Consider the following 21,691-nt stretch of genomic DNA (forward strand, 5'->3'; position numbering starts at 1 on the left):
CCCAGAAGTCCCAGGTCCACAATAAATGTTTGTTTTGTTCGATAAAGTCCATAATTTATGTCCAAATACCTCATTTTTGTTTGTGCGTTCAGTCCACTACTCCAAATGCAGGAAGCGCACGCAAAATGTCACGACGAAAAGTCCAAAAAAGTTATATTTACGTTCGTAGAAATATGTCAAACGATGTATAGCATCAATCTTTAGGACGTTTTTAACATACATCTTCAGTAATATTCCAACCGGACAATTCCAATGTCTTCAGAAAAGAAAAGGAACACAGCTAACTCTCATGTGAGCGGGCGCCTCTGAGCTCATGTCATTTTCTCACTCATCAACTTCCAGGCCCTCTTGTTCGCTCCATGTTCACAGTAGAAGCATGAAACAACGTTCTAAAGACTGTTGACATCTAGTGGAAGCCTTAGGAAGTGCAAAATGACCCCTAAGTCACTGTATAATGTATAGGCAATCACTTGAAAAACTACAAACCTCAGATTTCCACACTTCCTGGTTGGATTTTTCTCAGGTTTTTGCCTGCCATATGAGTTCTGTTATACTCACAGACATAATTCAAACAGTTTTAGAAACTTCAGATTGTTTTCTATCCAAACCTACTAATAATATGCATATCCTACCTTCTGAGCCTAAGTAGCAGGCAGTTTAATATAGGTGCGCCTTTCATCCGAACGTCAAAATACTGCCCCCTACCCTAGAGAAGTTAATTGACCCAAAGTCCCACATGGTGACATGATATCATTGACGTGATGTGCAAATGAGCAATAGAAAACCGAACGTGCAAATGTCATAATTTTCAGATTTTTTTTTGTGCGTGCGCCCCATTCCGGCCCCGTCGTGGGCAGCTGCCCATGTGGCCCACACCTAAATCCACCAATGTGTATGTGCACATTTATTTTGCAATGCTCGCGCACACGACTCGATCAGTGTGGTCAGCATGTTACTTTGAAGCAGTGTGCCGATGTTTGTATCGCTTTATTAGAAGTACGTCATCAATGACGTCCGAAGCTTCGTTTGATCACATGCTTTTTCAAATGGTGTATTGCAAAATGCGAGAACCCACTGATTTCGCCGTGGTTCCAGAGCTTTCTTCTATTACAAACTTCTTTCAAACAGTGACCTACTGGACACAATACTTAAACATAGTCAGGATTTTGTACAAAAGTTGATGGGGTAGTTTAGCAGGTAGAGTAGGGAACATTCAGGGACGTGGGTATGAGAAGTGTAGGAGAAAGTACTCAATTGTCATACTTGACACTAGAAAATGACTCAAGTGAAAGTCACCAAGTAAAATACTACTTGAGTAAAAGTCTAAATGTATTTGGTTTTAAATATACTAGTATCAAAATAAATGGAATTGACATATGAAGCATTTGTGTTTAGTGGTCGAAACCCGTTGAAGACACACTATTTAGAAAATATTTTTATTTGAAACCACACTTTCTGCACTGTTGTTCACATAATTTGTTTTATTTAGTATAGTATAAGCTTCTGTCTTAACCATCCTAGAAAATGCCATAGATTCCGTTTTTGAAAAATAGTAAACTTGATGGAAGATGCAAAACCTGGTATTCCAACTGTCTACAGGCCACTATAGCCAACGATTTACCACTGCACCACGAAGTTTTGATGAAAACACTGTAGAAAAAGACGTATAATCACACGTTATCATTCTGATAATCACACGCTGCTATTTATTGCTGACCACCAGATGTCACTAATGTGCAGATTATGAAGCTCCAAGTAACAAATAGTTTTTGGCCCAATTTGGTGAAAGTGCCGAAGCCTTCAGAAAGCCTTGGTTTCCCATCACTACTCCAAAATGTGAATGCCACTGCATGGCCTATATGCTGCTGCTGCTGCTGCAGCCCTAATTGCCGCCAGGTGTGTAGTGTGCAGCTGCAGTCAATTACCAGGTTTATTTAGCCACCTGATGGGGCCAAAAGCATCCGTCAGGTTGTCACACGTGATTGCCAATTTTTCTTCTTCCTCACTATAATAGGAAGCAGAAGTCACACCCTGCTTGTAAACATTCGAGCTCTCTGCTTTAAATCTCCTAGGTGTTTTTTTTTTTTTTTTGCATTTGTGAATATAAATAAACTGTTGAAAGGAGAGTCTTGATTTTGTTTTACATTTGATCGAGTTTTCAACTATCGTGCATTTAACGGGAAATCAACTAAAAATGTCTCACGTCATTGGATTTAGGTTGAAAGCTGGATGAAAAAAATACGAAATGCCCTTACATTGAGAACTTTTTGCAAATCCAATCAGTTTTCCAAGTTGATTCAACTTCATCACAGATTTTTGGGAGTTGAAATTACATCGAAACTACTTTGATTCAACCAGTTTTTTTCCCAGTGGATGGTTGGTTTTATTTTAGCGCGGTCTTTTCCGACGTGTCAACTTGACACACACTGCTCATAAAGAAGACGTTGCTAAATATCCCCAAAATATCTGAAATGTATCGAAACAATTCAACGACTTTCACAGAATTGGAGAACTACAGCAATGTTCTGGTGAGAGAACTAGAGGAAATATGTAAAGTAATGTTTCGATGTAGCATAAAATCTATGAAGGGATTTGGAGGGGAACACGAACACTATTAGTGTATTAATGAGCAGGCATGACATCACACATCACACCAATAATCCAATCCATTTATAGCATTTGATTGTTTGCATTTTTCAGAACCTATATCAACATAGCTATGAAACTGAGGCATATTGTTATATTGTGAGGTTATTATTATATTGGCCAGCAGCATACCACCTTGCATCCCACTGCTGGCTTGTCTCTGAAGCTAAGCAGGGTTGGTCCCTAAATGGTGCTCGATTTGGTGTTGGAGGGCCAGTAGGAGGAAAAATATTCCAATGCCCCAGGGCGACATTGCCCTGTGTAGGGTGGACGTCTTATGGATGGCATGTTAAATGGGTGTCCTGACTCTCTGTGGTCACTAAAGTTCCCATGGCACTTATTGTAAGAGTAGGGGTGTTCACCCTGGTGTCCTGGCTAAATTCCCAATCTGGTCCTCATACCATCACAGCCACCTAATCATCCCCAGCTTATAATTGGCTCATTCATCCCCCCTCCTCTCCCCTGTAACTATTCCCCAGGTTGTTGCTGTAAATGAGTATGTGTTCTAAGTCAACTCACCTGGTAAAATAAGGGTTTAATAAAACCTCATTTTGTCCAAACACGATATATTTAAGCAATAAGGCACAAGGGGTGTGGTATATGGCCGATATACCACGGCTAAGGACTGTTCTTATGTACGACGCAACACAGAGTCCCTGGATACACCCCTTAGCTGTGGTATATTGGCAACGTATCACAAACCCCCGAGGTGCCTTATTGCTATTATAAACTGGTTACTAACGTAATTAGAGCAGCACAAATAAATGCTTTGTCATACCAGTGGTATACGGTCTGATATACCACGGCTGTCAGCCAATCAGTATTCAGGGCTCGAACCACCCAGTTTATAATTCAATGTAAATGACAATTGGTGCTGGTGGACACTCCAGACTGAATCTGCCCTGGACTCTCTCTGGAGGAGATGAGACAGGATGTGTGGCTCTGTGTCAGTCTGCCTGACCCTGGGACCCTATGCCTTCCATCTGATCCTACCAGTAGAGCATTGTGCAGTTTCTCCAAGCAGGGAGCCAGGACCTCCAGCAGCTTGTAGAGAAATGTGGAAGCAGGTACCATGTTTTCAACATTAAGGACATGGCACTCAGGTCTCAGAGTTCCTGGAGCAGGTAGTGGAGATGTTGGCAGGAAACAGAAAGAGCTTCTACAGCAGTCAGATATACTAGGAGGCAGAGGCCCAGGTCAGAGATATGTAAGGAATAATACACACAGAGAGAGGAAAGAGATGAGACAGAGGGTTGAGAGGGAGCTGCAGGACTCTAAAGAAGATAGAGGGGGTGATATATGAGGTAGATATCAGAACACTCAGAGAAAGACCCACTCTCTGTTTATCATATATGCATAGTCACTTTAACTATACATTCATGTACATACTACCTCAATTGGGCCGACCAACCAGTGCTCCCGCACACTGGCTATCTGAATTGTGTCCCACCCACCACCCGCCAACCCCTCTTTTACGCTATTGCTACTCTCTGTTCATCATATATGCATATTCACTTTAACCATATCTACATGTACATACTACCTCAATCAGCCTGACTAACCGGTGTCTGTATGTAGCCTCGCTACTTTTATAGCCTCGCTACTGTATATAGCCTGTCTTTTTACTGTTGTTTGATTTCTTTGCCTACCTATTGTTCACCTAATACCTTTTTTGCACTATTGGTTAGAGCCTGTAAGTAAGCATTTCACTGTAAGGTCTACACCTGTTGTATTCAGCGCACGTGACAAATAAACTTTGATTTGATTTGAACTGGAGAGACAGGTGAAAGAAGAGAGAGGAGAAGAAAAGAGCTGGAGATGGAGCTGAAGAGAGAGTCTGATAGTAGGGAGGATATGGAGAGAATGAGAGGAAGGAGAGACACAGACAGGAGATTGAGGAGATCATGGAGAACCATGAAGAAGATGCCAGAGATGAAGCAGAGAGAAACCTGATGAAGATAGTTCTACCGGAGTTACAGAGGAACATCATGATCTAACAGACAAAGATGCTGAGGGAGTTCAACAGACAGATGGAGAATAAAGATAGATAGAGAGACTGAAACAGAACTCGGAAGAGGTCTATATTACAAGTGTAAGAGCAAGGTAGGAGTGTCATTAGCTTTATTTTGCCAACCTTTCAACGATCAAAGTTCACCGGCATACTGCTGTAAATGTTGAAACCTTAAACATACAGAATTTCTGCAGTAGTCTGATTGTGTACAGATGTGCAGCATGCCACTAACGTGAGATTTGGTTCCTGGTTTCGGAGACTACTCTACAGTGAAGGATTAATGAGTAACGCATGTGTATATTATGTGCTTGTTAGTTGAGGCCATTAGTAATCGGTGATATGAATGAAGCTTACATTTAGCACTGTGTTGTCTCCCATTGATGCGGGGACTCTATCCTAATGGAACACTGACAGTCACCACCTGAGACTGACGTTGTTTAAAAAAATAAAATAAAAAAAGTATTTATTTTGTAAGACATTTCTTGTTTTGAAGGGTTCTCTACAGTAGAGCTGACGTGCCACTTTCATCAGTGAGCTAGTCTAACAATGGGCCTCTCACCAGCAGGTGTCTCTGTTACAACAGGAGCTGGACGGACTGTGAGAAGTAACGAGCAGCAGTAAGCCAGACTTACCATGGCAGTCTGTAGGGATTCTTCTCTGAGGGATATATCAAACCTGATTTATTTATTATGCACACAAACAAGGATCTATGGTTGTGTCCAAGCGGACAGATATTAGAACAAATATGAGTAGAGGGCCACCGTAGTGTTGGGGACAGTTCAAGTGTGCATCGTGTTATCGGTGTTAACACAGTTGCTATGCAGTTATCTTTGCTGTGGCGGTGTGTGTGTGTGTGTGTGTGTGTGCGTGCGTGACTGTGCAAATGTCTCATGCCCAGTTCCCCAGTCACCAACACACAGAGAGACAGACAAGGTAATAAAAGAGTACGCTTCAATGTTTTAAAGCCAGTGGTTGGCATACACTCAGACCTGGCAGTGTGTTTCAGTGAGTGTGTGGGTGTGTGTGTCTGTCTCACCATGGTGTTGTCATGGTATTTATGGGGGGACGACAGAGAGAGGGGGAGGAACAGAGAGGGGATGGGAGAGACAGGGAGGAACAGAGAGAAAGAGTATAAATTTTAAAAAAAAATGTCTGGCAAGTCTCTGATGTTCTGTCTTTATTTTGAAGGAAAATAACATGATGAATTATGGATGAGTTATCAAGAGATAAATGAGGAGAGAACAGAGTGGGGGGCCCAGGGAACGACAAGGGGGAGCAGGAAGAACGTGAAGTCAAGGAAACTGCATTGCATCAGTAATTGCTAGTCTCTCTGTCGCTCATCATGTTTAACACACCAGTGAGGTGAGAGACCTGTTCCTGCAGCCATCCGTGAAATCTTCCGCCATGCGAGAGGGAGGAAAGAACCACTGAAATATCAGGGACAGACTACACAAAGAGGAGAGAGTAACACCCTAACACAAACACATTTGCTCTCTCTCGCAAACGCAAAACACAAGCAGGCCCATATGTGCGAGGGAAAAAAAGAGAAAAGATTACTCCACAGGCACTGTAATCTGCTCCATGGAGACTTAGATCTGCAGGAATTACAGAGGAAGGGAAAGGAATATAGGAGGCAACAAGCTCTCTTCGAACATGATGGTCCTGTTTCTTTAAGCCCTGACTCCTATCCATCCCTCTCTCAAGCCGAGTATCCTCCTCTGACCTGTGACATTTCAGCAAAACAGAAAAATAACATTTTTTAGCAATGAATCCTTGAAAGAACACAAAACTACAGAGATACAGGTTGGACCCTTGTATTCAAACACATTTACAGAACATTTCAGCCTCATAAAAATCTATAATGGAAAGTATATTAGAAATCAATTAAGACATCTAAAAGCTTAGTTCAGAGGCTATATCTGCTTGAGGCTCTGTTACATTCATCAGGAAACAGAAGAAAAAGAAAGATAAACGTTCATTTTTTTTTTGGGGGGGGGGGTTTAAAGTGCATTTAAAAAGAATCTCAGTCCACTTCAACATAATAAACTGCTCTCTCTGAAAGTTACGGTACAGACACACTCAAAAGCACACACATCAATTGTCCAGATGTCTTGTAGTCATGTCCAGCACACTGTAGTGTCATTAAATGTCTGTGTTTGCTGTATCTGCAATCTATGTCAAAGTCCCTGTATGTATGAGTGTGTGATCATTAGTGAGGGCAAACACACTTAGGCTAGTGATTATGCAACGCACAAACACACACACGATGATTATGTTTATGTTGTTGTGACTCATACAGCCTTAACCACCTGTTATCTATCTTTTAACTCATGTCCTTGAGTGAGTATGTGTGCGCGCATGCGCACGTGTCTTAAATTAACCAGCAACATGCATCAGCCTACCAAACACTCCTCCACAACATACAGAGTGATGCACCATGGGGCACCAAGGCGAGAGAGAGATCGTCATATCACAGAGAGAAACACAACTTAACATATCTAGAGTTTGCACCTCTTCTTTTCAGATGAATAAAAGTGATTGGAAACAAAACCAGAAATAAAACCGTGATTCTCTCCTCACCTAGCTGTGAGATCTTTCTGGTGCAAAATGGCTGTGTGTGTGAATGTGTCACTGTGTGAGTGTGTGTCACTGTGTGAGTGTGTGTGTGTGCGTGGGTGTTTAGCCCTTGGAGTTGATGGTTTAAACAGTATATTCTTGGCAAGGAAATCATCCAGAGATGCTGAGTCAAATTTGTCTTGTCAAATTGTTGTGTGCGATTTGAACAGCTGGTGACAGCAGTCTTAACTCCTCTGTGTGTGTGTGTGTGTGTGTGTGTGTGTGTGTGTGTGTGTGTGTGTGTGTGTGTGTGTGCATGTGTGTGTGTGTGCACACACTGTTGTGCATGTGTGTAGTGTTTCTTTTCCATGGCATGTTTTGTACTCTGACTCGGTGAAGTGTGTTGGAAGTGCATACACCATAATTTTATCTATTCTGAAACAGGAATTTAAATTCAGGGTTTCTTATTTCAACGTATGAACATCTACAACAAGTATGAGGCAGGGTTATTCCCAACACTTCAGTATAAGAATGCCCGGTTTCTCAGTACCATATTTCTCAGTACAGTATTTCTCAGTACAGTATTTTTACAGCAGCACAGTAATTTGTCAGAATACAGTAAGCATGTGAGTAAAGCATGTAAGTACAGTGGAGAGATACAGTAGAGAGAAAGGATGACAGTTCAAGTCTGTGAGCTAGAGTACACAAGTTTCCCTCAATCTAACCCTCTTCTATCTGATCCAGGACCTGTTATCCTTTTAGCAACTCTGATCTACAGCCTGATCGTTTCTGCTTAAGACAACTCCTTGTGGTTGTCATACCAACCAGTCTGAGTAACAGTACTTTACAGTAGTATTCTTTTCATTGTTCTATCTCTCTTCAATACATTCAGATTCCAACATATTATCCTCAATGCCCAATTACCATGAGAACTGGAGCTATATCAATATGTGATATAGGAGTATCAACAGCATGACCAGATAGACTGTAGACTAGAAACATAGTCAATATTATATAACCCTCTGTAGCACGCCTACAGATGTCGGATCTTAATTTGACCCGTTTTGTCACAGAAGGAAAATAATCCTGCAGCAAGGGGATTTGAATGTCTGAAGAAATATTTTGAATCGCCGCCAGGGGACAACTGGAAGCGGCGTTTGTATACAATGCAGTACTGTACATACATTGTACCTTAGACTGCAGTTCCTTTGGGCACCAGTTCAAGTAGCCTATGTAGGCTACGTGCAGGATACAGCACGTCTCGTGTGAATTCTTATGTTGATTATAATAAATGTATATTTTATTTTTGGGTTAGTTGTATATTTTTTGTCAGGGAATTTTTTATATCAATTGTTTTATTATATATATGTTTAAGGCAAGCAATACAGTACATTTCCACTTCCCTTAAACTCCCCCAGCTTCCCCGTCTTTCCAACACTGTTCTATCTCTACAATAAAAGCTACAAAATTACGAACATGTAAAAAAAATACCTTTTAGAAAGAATAAATCATTGGACAATAACAATTTGATTGTGAGCACACGTCCAACATAAAACATGATTAGGCTAAATACAAGGTAGGCTAAACTGATTAATCGAACGTGCACAAATCTAGCAAGCAACAATATATGCTATGTTCCACCATTGAAAGAGAAAGCAACAAAGAAATAGAAAATAAACTCTGTGTGCTGGAATTCAGGTCAAATATTTTGAGTAGGAAATGAAACACTTCAGAGGACTTTTAAGTCTTGAATACATTGCAAGTTTTCCCTTTCACTTTTGATTCACACACTGAATGAGTGGAAAAGTTCCACAATTGGATTGTTAATTTTACAATTAATTTAGGCACACAAGGTAATACTTTTTTTTCAAGAAGTAAAATGAATAGTCTGATCATTTACACATCAAAGAAAAGTGTCTCAGCTCAACAACATTTTCTTTGGATAGGCTCAAATGCATATGCAACATCTTGACACCTTTATGAAATGAAATATTAAAGCCATACAATACAGGCTTTAAATTCACAATAAGAATGACTTCAAATGCTGGCATCAAACTGAAAGTACAGTAGGCCTATGCTACTGTAGCCGGACCATAACAGCTTAGCAATGGAAATCTCACCAACAGTAAGGGATATCCACACCAGACCATAACTATATTGTCTTCAGAAAGTATTCACACTCCTTGACTTTTTCCACAATTTGTTGTGTTAAATTGAGATTTTGTGTCACAGTCCTATACACAATACCCCATCATGTCAAAGTGGAATTATGTTTTTAGAAATGTTTACAAATGAATAACAAATGAAAAGCTGAAATGTCTTGAGTCAGTAAAGTATTTAACCCCTTTGTTATGGCAAGCCTAAATAAGTTGAGGTGTAAAAATGTGCTTTACAAGTCACATAACAAGTTGCATGGGCTGACTGTGTGTGCAATAATAATGTTTAACACGATTTTTAAAGGACTACCTCATCTCTGTAACCCAGACATACAGATAATTGTAAGGTCCCGCTGTTGAGCAGTGAATTTCAAACAGATTCAACCACAAAGACCAGGGAGGTTTTCCAATGCCTCACAAAGAAGGGCAGCTATTGGTAGATGGGATAAAACCTTTTTTTTTTTTTAAACAGACTTGGAATATCCGTTTGAGCATGGTAAAGTTATTAATTACACTTTGGATGATGTATCAATACACCCAGTCGCTACAAAGATACAGACGTCCTTCCTAAACCAGTTTCCCGGTGAGGAAGGAAACTGCCCCGGGATTAAAACATTTACAGAGTTTAATAGCTTGTGATAGGAGAAAACTGAGAATAGATCAACAACATTGTAGTTACTCCACAATACTAACCTAAATGAAAGAGTGAAAAGAAGGATGCCTGTACAGAATACAAATATTCCAAAACATGCATCCTGTTTGCAATAAGGCACTAAAGTAAAACTGCAAAAAATTTGGCAGAGAAATTATTTTTATGTCTTGAATACAAAGCATTATGTTTGGGGGAAATCCAACAAAACACATCACTGAGTACCACTCTTCATATTTTCAAGCATGGTGGTGGCTGCATCATGTTATGGGTATGCTTGTCATCGGCAAGGATACAAAATAAATGGACTGGAGCTAAGCGCAGGCAAAATCTTAGAGGAAAACCTGGTTCAGTTTTCTGCAGGACAATAACATAAAACACAAGGCAAAATATACACTGGAGTTGCTTACCAGGAACATTGAATGTTCCTGAAATGCATAGTTACAGTTGTAATCACTGCCAAAGGTGACTCTAACATGTATTGACTCAGGGGTGTAAATACTTATGTATATTAAATGTTACTGTATTTAATTTTCAATACATTTGCTAACATTTCTAAAAACATGTTTTCACTTTGCCATTATGGGGTATTGTGTGTAGATGGGTGAGAGAGAAAAAAAATCGATGTAATCAATTTTGAATTCAGGCTGTAACACAACAAAATGTGGAACAAGTCAAGGGGTATGAATACTTTCTGAAGGTATTGTAAATAGCCTAACTATAAAACATGGGCGAGCATCCACACTGGAGGAAGGTTTATCTTTCTACAGTAGGCCTACATCTGTCAATCAACTGATGGCTCAAATCAGCTCATCAACTCAGCCAGGGAAACACAAACAATAGGCTATTATCGGTTTTCACACCTTTTATTACAGTATGTAACAATGGACAGGCTAACGGGTAGCATAAAGAATGTATTAGAATATAATCAAAAAACAAGAGGCCTATTGCAAACCATCGATGGCACTAGATTATCGTCAGTTGATGTCTCGTTAAACCATCAATAAAAAAAAAGCTAATCTCAATTGCAACCATATTGGTTACCTCATTATCCCTAAAAGATGTCTGTGTTACCTTAGTCCTGCTTGCAACCAAAGTCTTTCAAGAGCAACTTCCCCTAAAAAAGAACTAATCCCTTTGAAAACGGCCTCTGTGGCATCAAAATGAGTACGAAACATTTATTCTAGTGACAACATTGACTACAAACTGTAAATAGGATAATTTTTGACATAAATTAGTCTCATCGAAAAAGGAGTTTGGAACCTGCGTGCGTCACAATGAGTAAATGTTGGGTTGGGTTTGGATTACAATGACCACGTTTACATGCACACCAATATCCCCATTATTATTCAGGATACTCAAGTATTCTGTTTTCTGAGTTGACGCATAGAAACATCATATCCCGTTTACAATAACCCGAAAAAGCTTGTATCCGAATATGAGAAACCCATATAAGGGATATGCTGATCTTAGACGGGATACTGTGGCATGTAAACTTCTTTTCCCGCTTACTGTTGTTTTTCACAGGCTGCGCAGGCTCAGTTTTACATATCATAGGTGTTGTGTGACGATGTTTTCATCTGATTAGAATATTATAATTTCCGACATTTGGTAGGCCATATTATATTTCCCGGCATTTGGTAGGCCATATTATATTTCCCGACATTTGGTAAGCCATTTGTTTGTCGGACTATAGTTAGATAGGCTTACAGGCAGCTTTTCTTCTGTCCTAACTTGTTGCCCCAGAAGACTAAATAAAGACGTCCTCACCAGAATAATGTTTTACATTGATAGAATGAATGCATTAGTAATCTAGTTAACACAGGTAAATTTGTCTGTTTCATTTTAGGGACCTGGGAGAAATATCAAGAATTTCAAAACAGCGGAAAGATTGGGTCCTGTGCAAAATGTCCAATGTCATCAGTTTGACTGGTTTAATGAAAATGAAAAAGCTGAGAAAATGATGAAAGACTTCAGTTCATCTTGGGTGCATATTTTATGTGGTTGAAATACTGTCTGCTTGCATAACAGTGTCAAAGAAAGATAACACATTACATGCGCATTTGCATTTTCTCAAGAGATGCTGAAAGAATCATATTTCTCCTCTCTTGTTCCTAAGACAAAATTAACATTTGTTGTATAATTTTACTGCAAGAAATGCATAATTATATTATATTACGCTACGTGAGAGGTTATAGGCCTATAGTCAGTGTCCATATTTCAGTTACTATTCCATTTAACCCATACAGTATGAACTTAAATTAGGAATATTCTGTTTATTCATGGTAATACACATTCAAAGGATCACGGCCTTTTGAGACTGAAAAGCCCTATATTGATTGACCATGCCTTCAGGATCCTGTTGGACAATGCATGCTTCCAGCAGGATGCACAGCCGAGCCAACTCTGGTTTGCATGCCCTACCGAAGGAACCCTAGTATCCTGCTGCCTAATCTCCTTACCCCTACCTATATGTACACATATACAGTGCATTCGGAAAGTACTCAGACCCCTTGACTTTTTCCACATTTTGTTATGTTACAGCCTTATTCTAAAATTGATTAAATCGTTTTTTTTCCTTCTCATAATACCCCATAATGACAAAGCAAAAACTGATTTGTAGAATTTTATGACATTTACATAAGTATTCAGACCCTTTACTCAGTACTTTGCTGAAACAGCTTTGGCAGCGATGACAGCCTCAAGTCTTCTTGGGTATGACGCTACAAGCTTGGCACACCTATATTTGAGGATTTTCTCCCATTCTTCTCTGCAGATCCTCTCAAGCTCTGTCAAGTTGGATGGGAGTGTCACTGCACAGCTATTTTCAGGTCCCTCCAGAGATGTTCGATTGGGTTCAAGTCCGGGCTCTGGCTGGGCCACTCAAGGACATTCAGAGACTTGTCTTGAAGCCACTCCTGCATTGTCTTGGCTGTATGCTTAGGGTCGTTGTCCTGTTGGAAGGTGAACCTTAGCCCCAGTCTGAGGTCCCGAGTGCTCTGGAGCAAGTTTTCATCAAGGATTTCTTTGTACTTTGCTCCGTTCATCTTTGCCTCGATCCTGGCTGGTCTCCCAGTCCCTGCCGCTGAAAAACATCCCCACAGCGTGATGCCACCAACATGGTTCACAGTAGGAATGGTGCTAGGTTTCCTCCAGACGTGACACTTGGCATTCAGGCCAAAGAGTTCAATTTTGGTTTCATCAGACCAGAGAATCTTGTTTCGTTATAATCATTGAACAGTACAGAGAATTAAGTAAAACCACAAATCTAAATCCCTATCTCCATACATGGCTAATTTAGGAAAAGGACAATTTTAGGAGATGGCTAGCTAGCCACCGGAGGACAACACAATGAGATGCAACAATTCAAGTTTTTCTGTCAATGACGTATGCTCTCAATGGGATTTGATAGGAGTGACGATTTCCCGATTGACTGACCTTGATGTCTTAAAGTAATGATGGACTGTCATTTCTCTTTTCTTATTTGAGCTGTTCTTGCCATAATATGGACTTGGTGTTTTAACCTGTTATGGCTAGGGGGCAGTATTTTCACGGCTGGATAAAAAACATACCCGATTTAATCTGGTTACCACTCCTACCCAGTAACTAGAATATGCATATACTTATTACATATGGATAGAAAACACCCTAAAGTTTCTAAAACTGTTTGAATGGTGTCTGTGAGTATAACAGAACTCAAATGGCAGGTCAAAACCTGAGAGATTCCTTTACAGGAAGTGGCATGTCTGACCATTTCTTGAACTTCTTTTCCATCTCTATCTTTTACTAAGGATCTCTGCTCTAACGTGACACTTCCTACGTCGTCCATAGGCGCTCAGAGCCCGGGAAAAAACAGAATGTCGTCATCCCAGCCCCAGGCTGAAACACATTATCGCCTTTCTCAAGTGGCCGATCAAGGGACTCTGGGCTTAGGCGCATGACCCGACCGCCCCCGCCTTTGTGATTTTTTCCTCTGTTTGCCGAAAAGGAGATTCCCTGTCGGAATATTATCGCTTTTCTACGAGAAAAATGGCGTAAAAATTGATTTTAAACAGCGGTTGACATGCTTCGAAGTACGGTAATGGAATATTTAGAATTTTTTTGTCACGAATTGCGCCATGCGCCCGACCCTTCTTTACCATTTCGGATAGTGTCTGGAACGCACGAACAAAACGCCGCTATTCGGATATAACGATGGATTATTTTGGACCAAACCAACATTTGTTATTGAAGTAGCAGTCCTGGGAGTGCATTCTGACGAAGACAACAAAAGTTAATGAAACTTTTATAATAGTAAAGCTGATATTGGTGAGTGCTAAACTTGCCGGGTGTCTAAATAGCTAGCCCGTGATGCCTGGGCTATGTACTTAGAATATTGCAAAATGTGCTTTCACCAAAAAGCTATTTTAAAATCGGACATATCGAGTGCATAGAGGAGGTCTGTATCTATAATTCTTAAAATAATTGTTATGCTTTTTGTGAATGTTTATCGTGAGTAATTTAGTAAAATGTTAGCGAATTCTCCGGAAGTTTGCGGGGGGTATGCTAGTTCTGAACGTCACATGCTAATGTAAAAAGCTGGTTTTTGATATAAATATGAACTTGATTGAACAAAACATGCATGTATTGTATAACATAATGTCCTAGGGTTGTCATCTGATGAAGATCATAAAAGGTTAGTGCTGCATTTAGCTGTCTTCTGGGTTTTTGTGACATTATATGCTAGCTTGAAAAATGGGTGTCTGATTATTTCTGGCTTGGTACTCTGCTGACATAATCTAATGTTTTGCTTTCGTTGTAAAGCCTTTTTGAAATCGGACAGTGTGGTTAGATAAATCTGAGTCTTATCTTTAAAAAGCTGTGAAATAGTCATATGTTTGAAAAATTGAAGTTTTTGTATTTTAGAGGAGTTTGTATTTCGCGCCACGCCCATCATTGGATATTGGAGCAGGTGTTCCGCTAGCGGAACGTCTAGATGTAAGAGGTTAACAAATAGGACTATCTTCTATATACCACCCCTACCTTGTCATAACACAACTGATTGAATCAAACGCATTAAGAAGGAAAGAAATTCCACAAATTAACAAGGCACACCTGTTAATTGAAATGCATTCCAGGTGACCACCTCATGAATCTGGTTGAGAGAATGCAAGAGTGTGCAAAGCTGTCTTCAAGGCAAAAGGGTGGCTACTTTGAAGAATCTCAAATATATTTTGATTTGTTTAACACTTTTTTGCTTACTACATGATTCCATATGTGCTATTTCATAGTTTTGATGTCTTCACTATTATTCTACAATGTAGAAAATAGTAAAAATAAAGAAAAACCCTGGAATGAGTAGGTGTGTCCAAGCTTTTGACTGGTACTGTATATTTTGGGAAGCCTGGCTTCCCTTGGCACCCATGAATACACACCACTGATTATACCTAAAGCGGACATTGCCATTGGCTGCACGGAGTCGCATTAACAGAAATCCCATGCAGCCTTGTTTACAAGTTGGAACACTGGAATTTGAGATGTACTATACACCTCGATTAGGATGATAGAAACCCTCATTATTTAGTTTCATGATTTTCAATTTGAGCATAATTATTTCTATATAGCGTACACTTCCTCGATCTGAATTTCATAATTCAAGGGTGGCAGGTGTGGCTTCATGACAATGATTGCAAGAGCAGCTGCTCACCATTTGATGGCTCCAGTGCAGTTCCACCTCCAACAACGCCAAAGCATCGACTATGCGGGTGTCTGCTTTCTCCGGTTAACGGTTGATCTGATTGAACCTAGGCCTCTGTCCTTTTCGAACAGACTAAGGGTGAGTTATGTGTTTTACAAGCATTCAGTACAATTGAAATCAAGTATTTCCTCATTTACCATGGCAAATCTACTGTGGCATTTTACCCAACACTTTGTATGAATGGAAACTAATGTTGGTGTAGCCTACTGTTATTATTTGATATTCATAATTCCTATTTATGTTCCATTAAATACAAAAGTCTTTAAAATATTAGTATCTGGTATGGTCTCTTTAAAAAATAATAATAATAATGTGTATTTGAAATGTGTAAGTATTTGAAATGTGTAACTAAATCAAGTCAATCGGGTGGTTTGAATAATGTGGGTGTCAGAAGGGTGTGTGCCAGAATCAAGCCCATGCCTACACGGCACTGAAGGTAGCAGCCCTGACTGCTAGACCAACCCATGCCATAATTGAACTACATTTTGATAGTTGATTCGTAACCTTTTAGAATGTTTTTTTTTTTAAATGTATTTTTAATCAGTCGCTCTCTTATGCGGCATTACGCTCCATTCCGTAGGCTACCTCACTATTCTCAATTTCACTTTTACATCTAATGTTATAGGCCTGTGTGTGCAATTAGTTTTGATAGGCTACAGTAGGCTATAATTTGGGTGTAGCCTACTGTACGGCTGCATTTCGGATACACTTGACATTTGTATGTCGTAGTGGACCAATTTTTATCTTTTGTTATTAAGCTATATAAAACAACGGTTGTTGACGTGTATAGGTTCCTTTCAGATACATTTTTGTACATTTTAATGTTGCAGTAATAGGACCTATAGGTCTACAGTAGCAGTAGGAAGAAAAAAAGATATACTGTCTGGTGCTTTAGTGTTTGAGCGAGCGAGAGAGGGACAAAAGAGTGATCAAATTAAAATCCGACATCTGTACTACAATGGTGAGTGGTCATATCTGCACTAGGATCCTGTTCTAGTTCAGGGCCCAGGAGTTAGGGCCAGGATTGTTTCTGGACTGGCCAAAGCTAACACGTTAGCATGTAGCAGCATTTACATGTTAACACATGATTGGCTCTAGTGAAGCAGGAAACTGCCTGACGTTAAGATCCAAACAGGCCTCAATGTCTGGGGCAGGAGCCAATGAGAAGGGCTGAGGTGATTATATCCTGAACACACACCTAAGAGGGTTCACACACACACACACACACACACACACACACACACACACACACACACACACACACACACACACACACACACACACACACACACACACACACACACACACACACACACACAAGCTAATACTAATTTTATACATGAGCAATATGGTTGGATCATTAAAATCAGAGCCAACTAAAAACAATAACAAAAACACTCCATATATACATTTACAGATGCACAACATCAAGCTGGAGCCTTGGCAGTTTCATCACAAATGGAAAGAAGTAGAATTTTGTTTCACTTTTAGACAAAAATATAAAAATCATGATATATATTTTTTTACATCCATTTCCACTGTTTTATACAATCATAAAGTTGATGTGGATTAATGACGAAGATCTACAGTAGGCCAGCCAACCAATCGGCCCCTCGGCCACCTAGACAGATAGACAGTAGACCAGCCAGACAGTCAGTAGACCAGACAGCCAGTCCGGTCAGCCTGCTCTGTGTGTGTATGATCTGTCTGCAATGCGTAAGCAACGTCAGGGACTCTCTCTCTCCTCCCCTCTCTCTGTCTCTTTCATCAGCATGTCTCAGACTGATCTCTCTGATTACTGAACAGCTCACAGGGAGACAGCGACTGAGAGGGAGGGCTGTCAGTGTCAACAGGTTATTCTGATGTTAGAGAGACAGCTGTCATATCAGCTCAAGGCAGCCCTGAGTTCAGAATTGTCTGACTGACTGACTGTCCGTCCATCCATCCGACTGGCGTGACAGCAGCTTAACACCCTAGGATGATGTCAAACTCTGGTGACGACAATTCTTCTGGGAACAAACTGACTTAGTTCAGAAATACACCATCACCATGGAAACAGAGCCCACACGTCCCTGGGTCCGTCACTCTCTCTGTCGCAGTCTCTCCAGCTGTGTGCTACCTAGCGTAGCTGCATGTGTGCACTCTGGCCACGAGCTGCACTGTTGATTAGCTGTATGGATCTGTTCGTTCATTTTTATTTTAGCTAAGTGCATACATTAGTTCTGTATAGTCTGCGCGGCCTGCAATGCTTTATAGGAATTCAGAAATTGACTGAACCTCATGGAGACTGGGGCCAACTAGCTCTGTCTGTCCAGCTGCTTATTTCCACTCTGTCTCTCTTTAGCATCAGCCGCTAGCTCTGTCCATTAGCGTTAGCTGCTCTATGCCAGCTCTGTTCATTTGGGGGTTTGTTCGTTTGCTGCTTACTTGATGTGAACTGTATCCCTGTCTGACAGCTGTACACGCTACACTACTTATCCATTAGCATTAGCCACTCTGTTGGCTAGACGTTAGCTGCGTATGCTAACAATGGGCTCGGCCCGTGGAGGCAGCGCGGTGCTCATTGACCGTGCCCGGTTCAGCGTTGACATCTTGGTTATCCCCTCGCTGCCGACGGTAGAGAGCGGGAAATTCTCATAGCTCTCTGGCGCCCCCAAGCCACAGTGGCAGCGCTGCAGCTGAACCTTCAACTCCTTTTGAAAGTTACTGTTCAGGAAGCCGTACACCTGTGTGTGTGTTTGTGTAGAAAAGGTGTTAATGTACAGCACCAGCACATGTTTGTAATGACATTTCCACAATTTGTATCAATACAGTTGAGTTCAAATTTTTTTTTTTTCATTTAATTTCAATTCAGTTAAGTTCAATTCTAGTCCAGTCCACTCACCACAGGGTTGACACAGGTGGAGGCCATGGCAGTGAGGTGGCAGGCAGAGAACAAAGCATCGTGCTGGCAGGCGGGCAGCGCCTGGTGGTGCCAGTCGAATATCGCGTTGAACACGTTAAGCGGCAACCAGCAAAGGGCGAAGGCAGCTACGATGGCCGCCAGCATAGCATTGATCCTCTGGGCTCCTCGGGCCTTCCGGCTCCGCTCCACCATGTCCCTGGACAGGAGAAACACAGGAACGGACTTTATATTTGTACTTGGGGGGGGGGGGGGGGGGCACAGGAACGGACTAGATGGATGGGATTTATATCACACTATACCAGGTACTCATTAACTTCATTAACATTTACTCATTAACTGTTCACTGGCTATCCTCTTTGATAATCATTGGACTACTACTGCACTCATTCATTTATTTCATTCTTCAATTCATCATTGGTAATTTATTGACTACCATTCATTTAATCCTGTCCTGATGTATTACCTGCGTCTGAGTAAGCAGACTCTCATTTGTCTTCAACTTTTCTTCACAATGACTCCATTGACTATGAACGACTCATTAATTTGCCAATTCTTTGACTGTCCTGTGTGTGTGTGTGTGTGTGTGTGTGTGTGTGTGTGTGTGTGTGTGTGTGTGTGTGTGTGTGTGTGTGTGTGTGTGTGTGTGAGTGTGCGTGCACGTGTGTGTCACCTGCGTCGACGTAGGCGTAGGAAAATGCGGAGGTAGCAGAGCAGCACCAATAGCAGAGGGACGCAGTACTGGAACAGCAGCAGGAAGGTGGTGTAGGCCAGACGGTGTCTATCTGTCGGCCATTTCTCCATACAGATCACATGGTCTCTGAGGAGAGAGAGAGAGAGTGCTACATCTGGCATGCACAATCACACACACACACACACACACACACACACACACACACACACACACACACACACACACACACACACACACACACACACACACACACACACACACACACACACACACACACACACACACACACACACACACTAACCTGAAGGGGTTGGCGGGCAGTGTGAGGTTCTGGAAGGGATCGTCAGTCAGAATGTTGTAGGATAGGAAGGGGAGGGATATTAAGCAGGCGACCAACCAGGTGAGACCTACGGCCAGATAGGAGTGGCCTGCTGCTGGAGACCAGCCAGTAGGGTGCAGGATCAACTGATGGCGCTCCAACGCAATCAACACCAGGGAGAATATAGACACCGTCACTGACACACACTGTACAAACGGAGTGACCTGAGAGGGAAGAGAAGAGATATGAGGGAGAAGAGAGGGAGCGGGAGGAGAAAAAAAGACAGATTACAGACACAAACAAAGACGGAACGGTTATCCAACAAACATACAGGTGCAGGAACTGTGTTCTCACCTTGCAGAGTGCCTCCCCCAATACCCAGCGGTCCATCAGAGTGTAGATGACAGTGACTGGCAGACACACCACACACATCAGGATATCCGAGCAGGACAGGTTGGCGATCAGAATGTTGGTGACGTTACGCAGCTCCTTCTGCCGCCCAATGATGAACACCAGGCCCACGTTGCCTAGTAACCCCACCGCGATCACCGTGCTGTAGGCCACAATAAGGAATGTGGCCCCGCACACCGAGGGCGGGCACTGGCCTGACTCGGACCAATCAGTGGTCTCCCAGATGCCAGGGGAGCTGCTGTTATTGGTCATGGTGGAAGAAGGGCTTTGAAGGCTGTTAGAGGGTGCTTACTGAACTCCCTCTGAGGGGGTAGAGACTGGGAGTTGATGGGGGGCTCGAGAGAGAGTTCAAGGCGGTGTAGAGGGGTACAGGGTGATGGGGTAGACAGGCAGTTATAGTCTTTCTATACTCTTCTCAGTTGGCCACAGCTGGTTGGTCGTCATGTTGCTAGAGTCGCCGTGATTGGCTGTCCGAGTCTGCTAATCACTTTTATTGGTTGAGCCCACTCCCTCGGTCTGCTGGAGACACTGGGACTGGCTTGGCTCAGGATCAGCTCAAAGTCTCTATGTGTAAAACAGGGAAGACAATAGAAGATAATCTCATAGTCTATTTACTGTATAAGAGTAGAGAATAATCTACAAATAAAAAAAATAAAGGCAGGGGATGGAGGAAAAGAGAATATAGCTTCGAAAAGACCATAAGAAGGAGAATGTAGAGAAGATGAGAGAACATGTGAAAAGACAGAACAGGAGATGAGAGGAGAGAAGAGACTAGAAGAGAGGAGAGGACAAGAGGATAATGAAAAAGGAAATGAGAAAAAGGAAAAGAGAGTTTAGATGAAGACAGAAGATATGAGAAGGGTTGAGATTCGGAAAAAAGGAGTTGAAAAAAGTTGAACAGAAAAAGAGAGAAGAGGGGGATAACTAATAAGAAGAGAAGAAGAAAATAAGAGGGAGGAAAGGCTTTCATTGTCCACTATATATAAAAATGTCCACTTAATATGCATAAAATGTATTAAGTCTCTAGCCAGTGTTGAAGAGCTCAGGGATAGATATTAACAGAGGAGAAAGTAGAGGAGGGGAGACTATAATTATGTCGGTCTATCTTCCCTCAAGAAAGCAGGTCTCTGTTTAACGCTGTATGACTAACAATTACTACAGATTCTCTTTCACTCTCTCTTTTCCTCTCTCATTCTCATCTTTATTTCTTTGTCTACCTCTTTGTCTGTCTCCCTCTCTCCACTGTAACCATCGTATCATCTCTCTTTCCTCAGAACATCTTTCATGTCTTTTTTTTCTTTCTTTTTCCCCCAGCAGGTTGCGCACACACATGCACGCACACGCAAGCAAACACAAAGCTAAATGCTGGACAGCAACAGTAATTTCTGGCTCATTTGCATAAAAGAGAGAATGCAGCTCAGATGAGGCATGAAGTCATGCAATCATACATACACTACCCATTAGGACAGGAAACAAGCACACACACACACACACACACACACACACACACACAGGAGAGGAGAGATGTGGGCAACTATAGAGAGACTGGGAATACACACAGAGCAAAAACAAAAACAGACACACACTGCCCTCGGGTTAATGGTGTTAGT

General features: G+C 41.5%; 1 protein-coding gene across 1 annotated transcript; it reads right to left on the minus strand.

Annotated features, from left to right (window-relative positions):
• Positions 1–13,823: 13,823 nt before the first annotated feature.
• npy8ar (neuropeptide Y receptor Y8a) lies at positions 13,824–20,641 on the minus strand. The gene is made up of 5 exons (XM_014128279.3): positions 20,025–20,641; positions 19,653–19,894; positions 19,331–19,477; positions 18,640–18,856; positions 13,824–18,481 (listed from the first exon to the last, which is right to left on the minus strand). The coding sequence occupies exons 1-5, from the start codon at positions 20,331–20,333 to the stop codon at positions 18,266–18,268; spliced, it is 1,131 nt and encodes a 376-aa protein (XP_013983754.1). The 5' UTR covers positions 20,334–20,641; the 3' UTR covers positions 13,824–18,265.
• Positions 20,642–21,691: the final 1,050 nt, after the last annotated feature.

The sequence above is a fragment of the Salmo salar genome, chromosome 11 (genome assembly GCF_965601325.2).
Source record: "Salmo salar chromosome 11, fSalSal1, whole genome shotgun sequence".
In the NCBI taxonomy this organism is placed as follows: domain Eukaryota; kingdom Metazoa; phylum Chordata; class Actinopteri; order Salmoniformes; family Salmonidae; genus Salmo; species Salmo salar.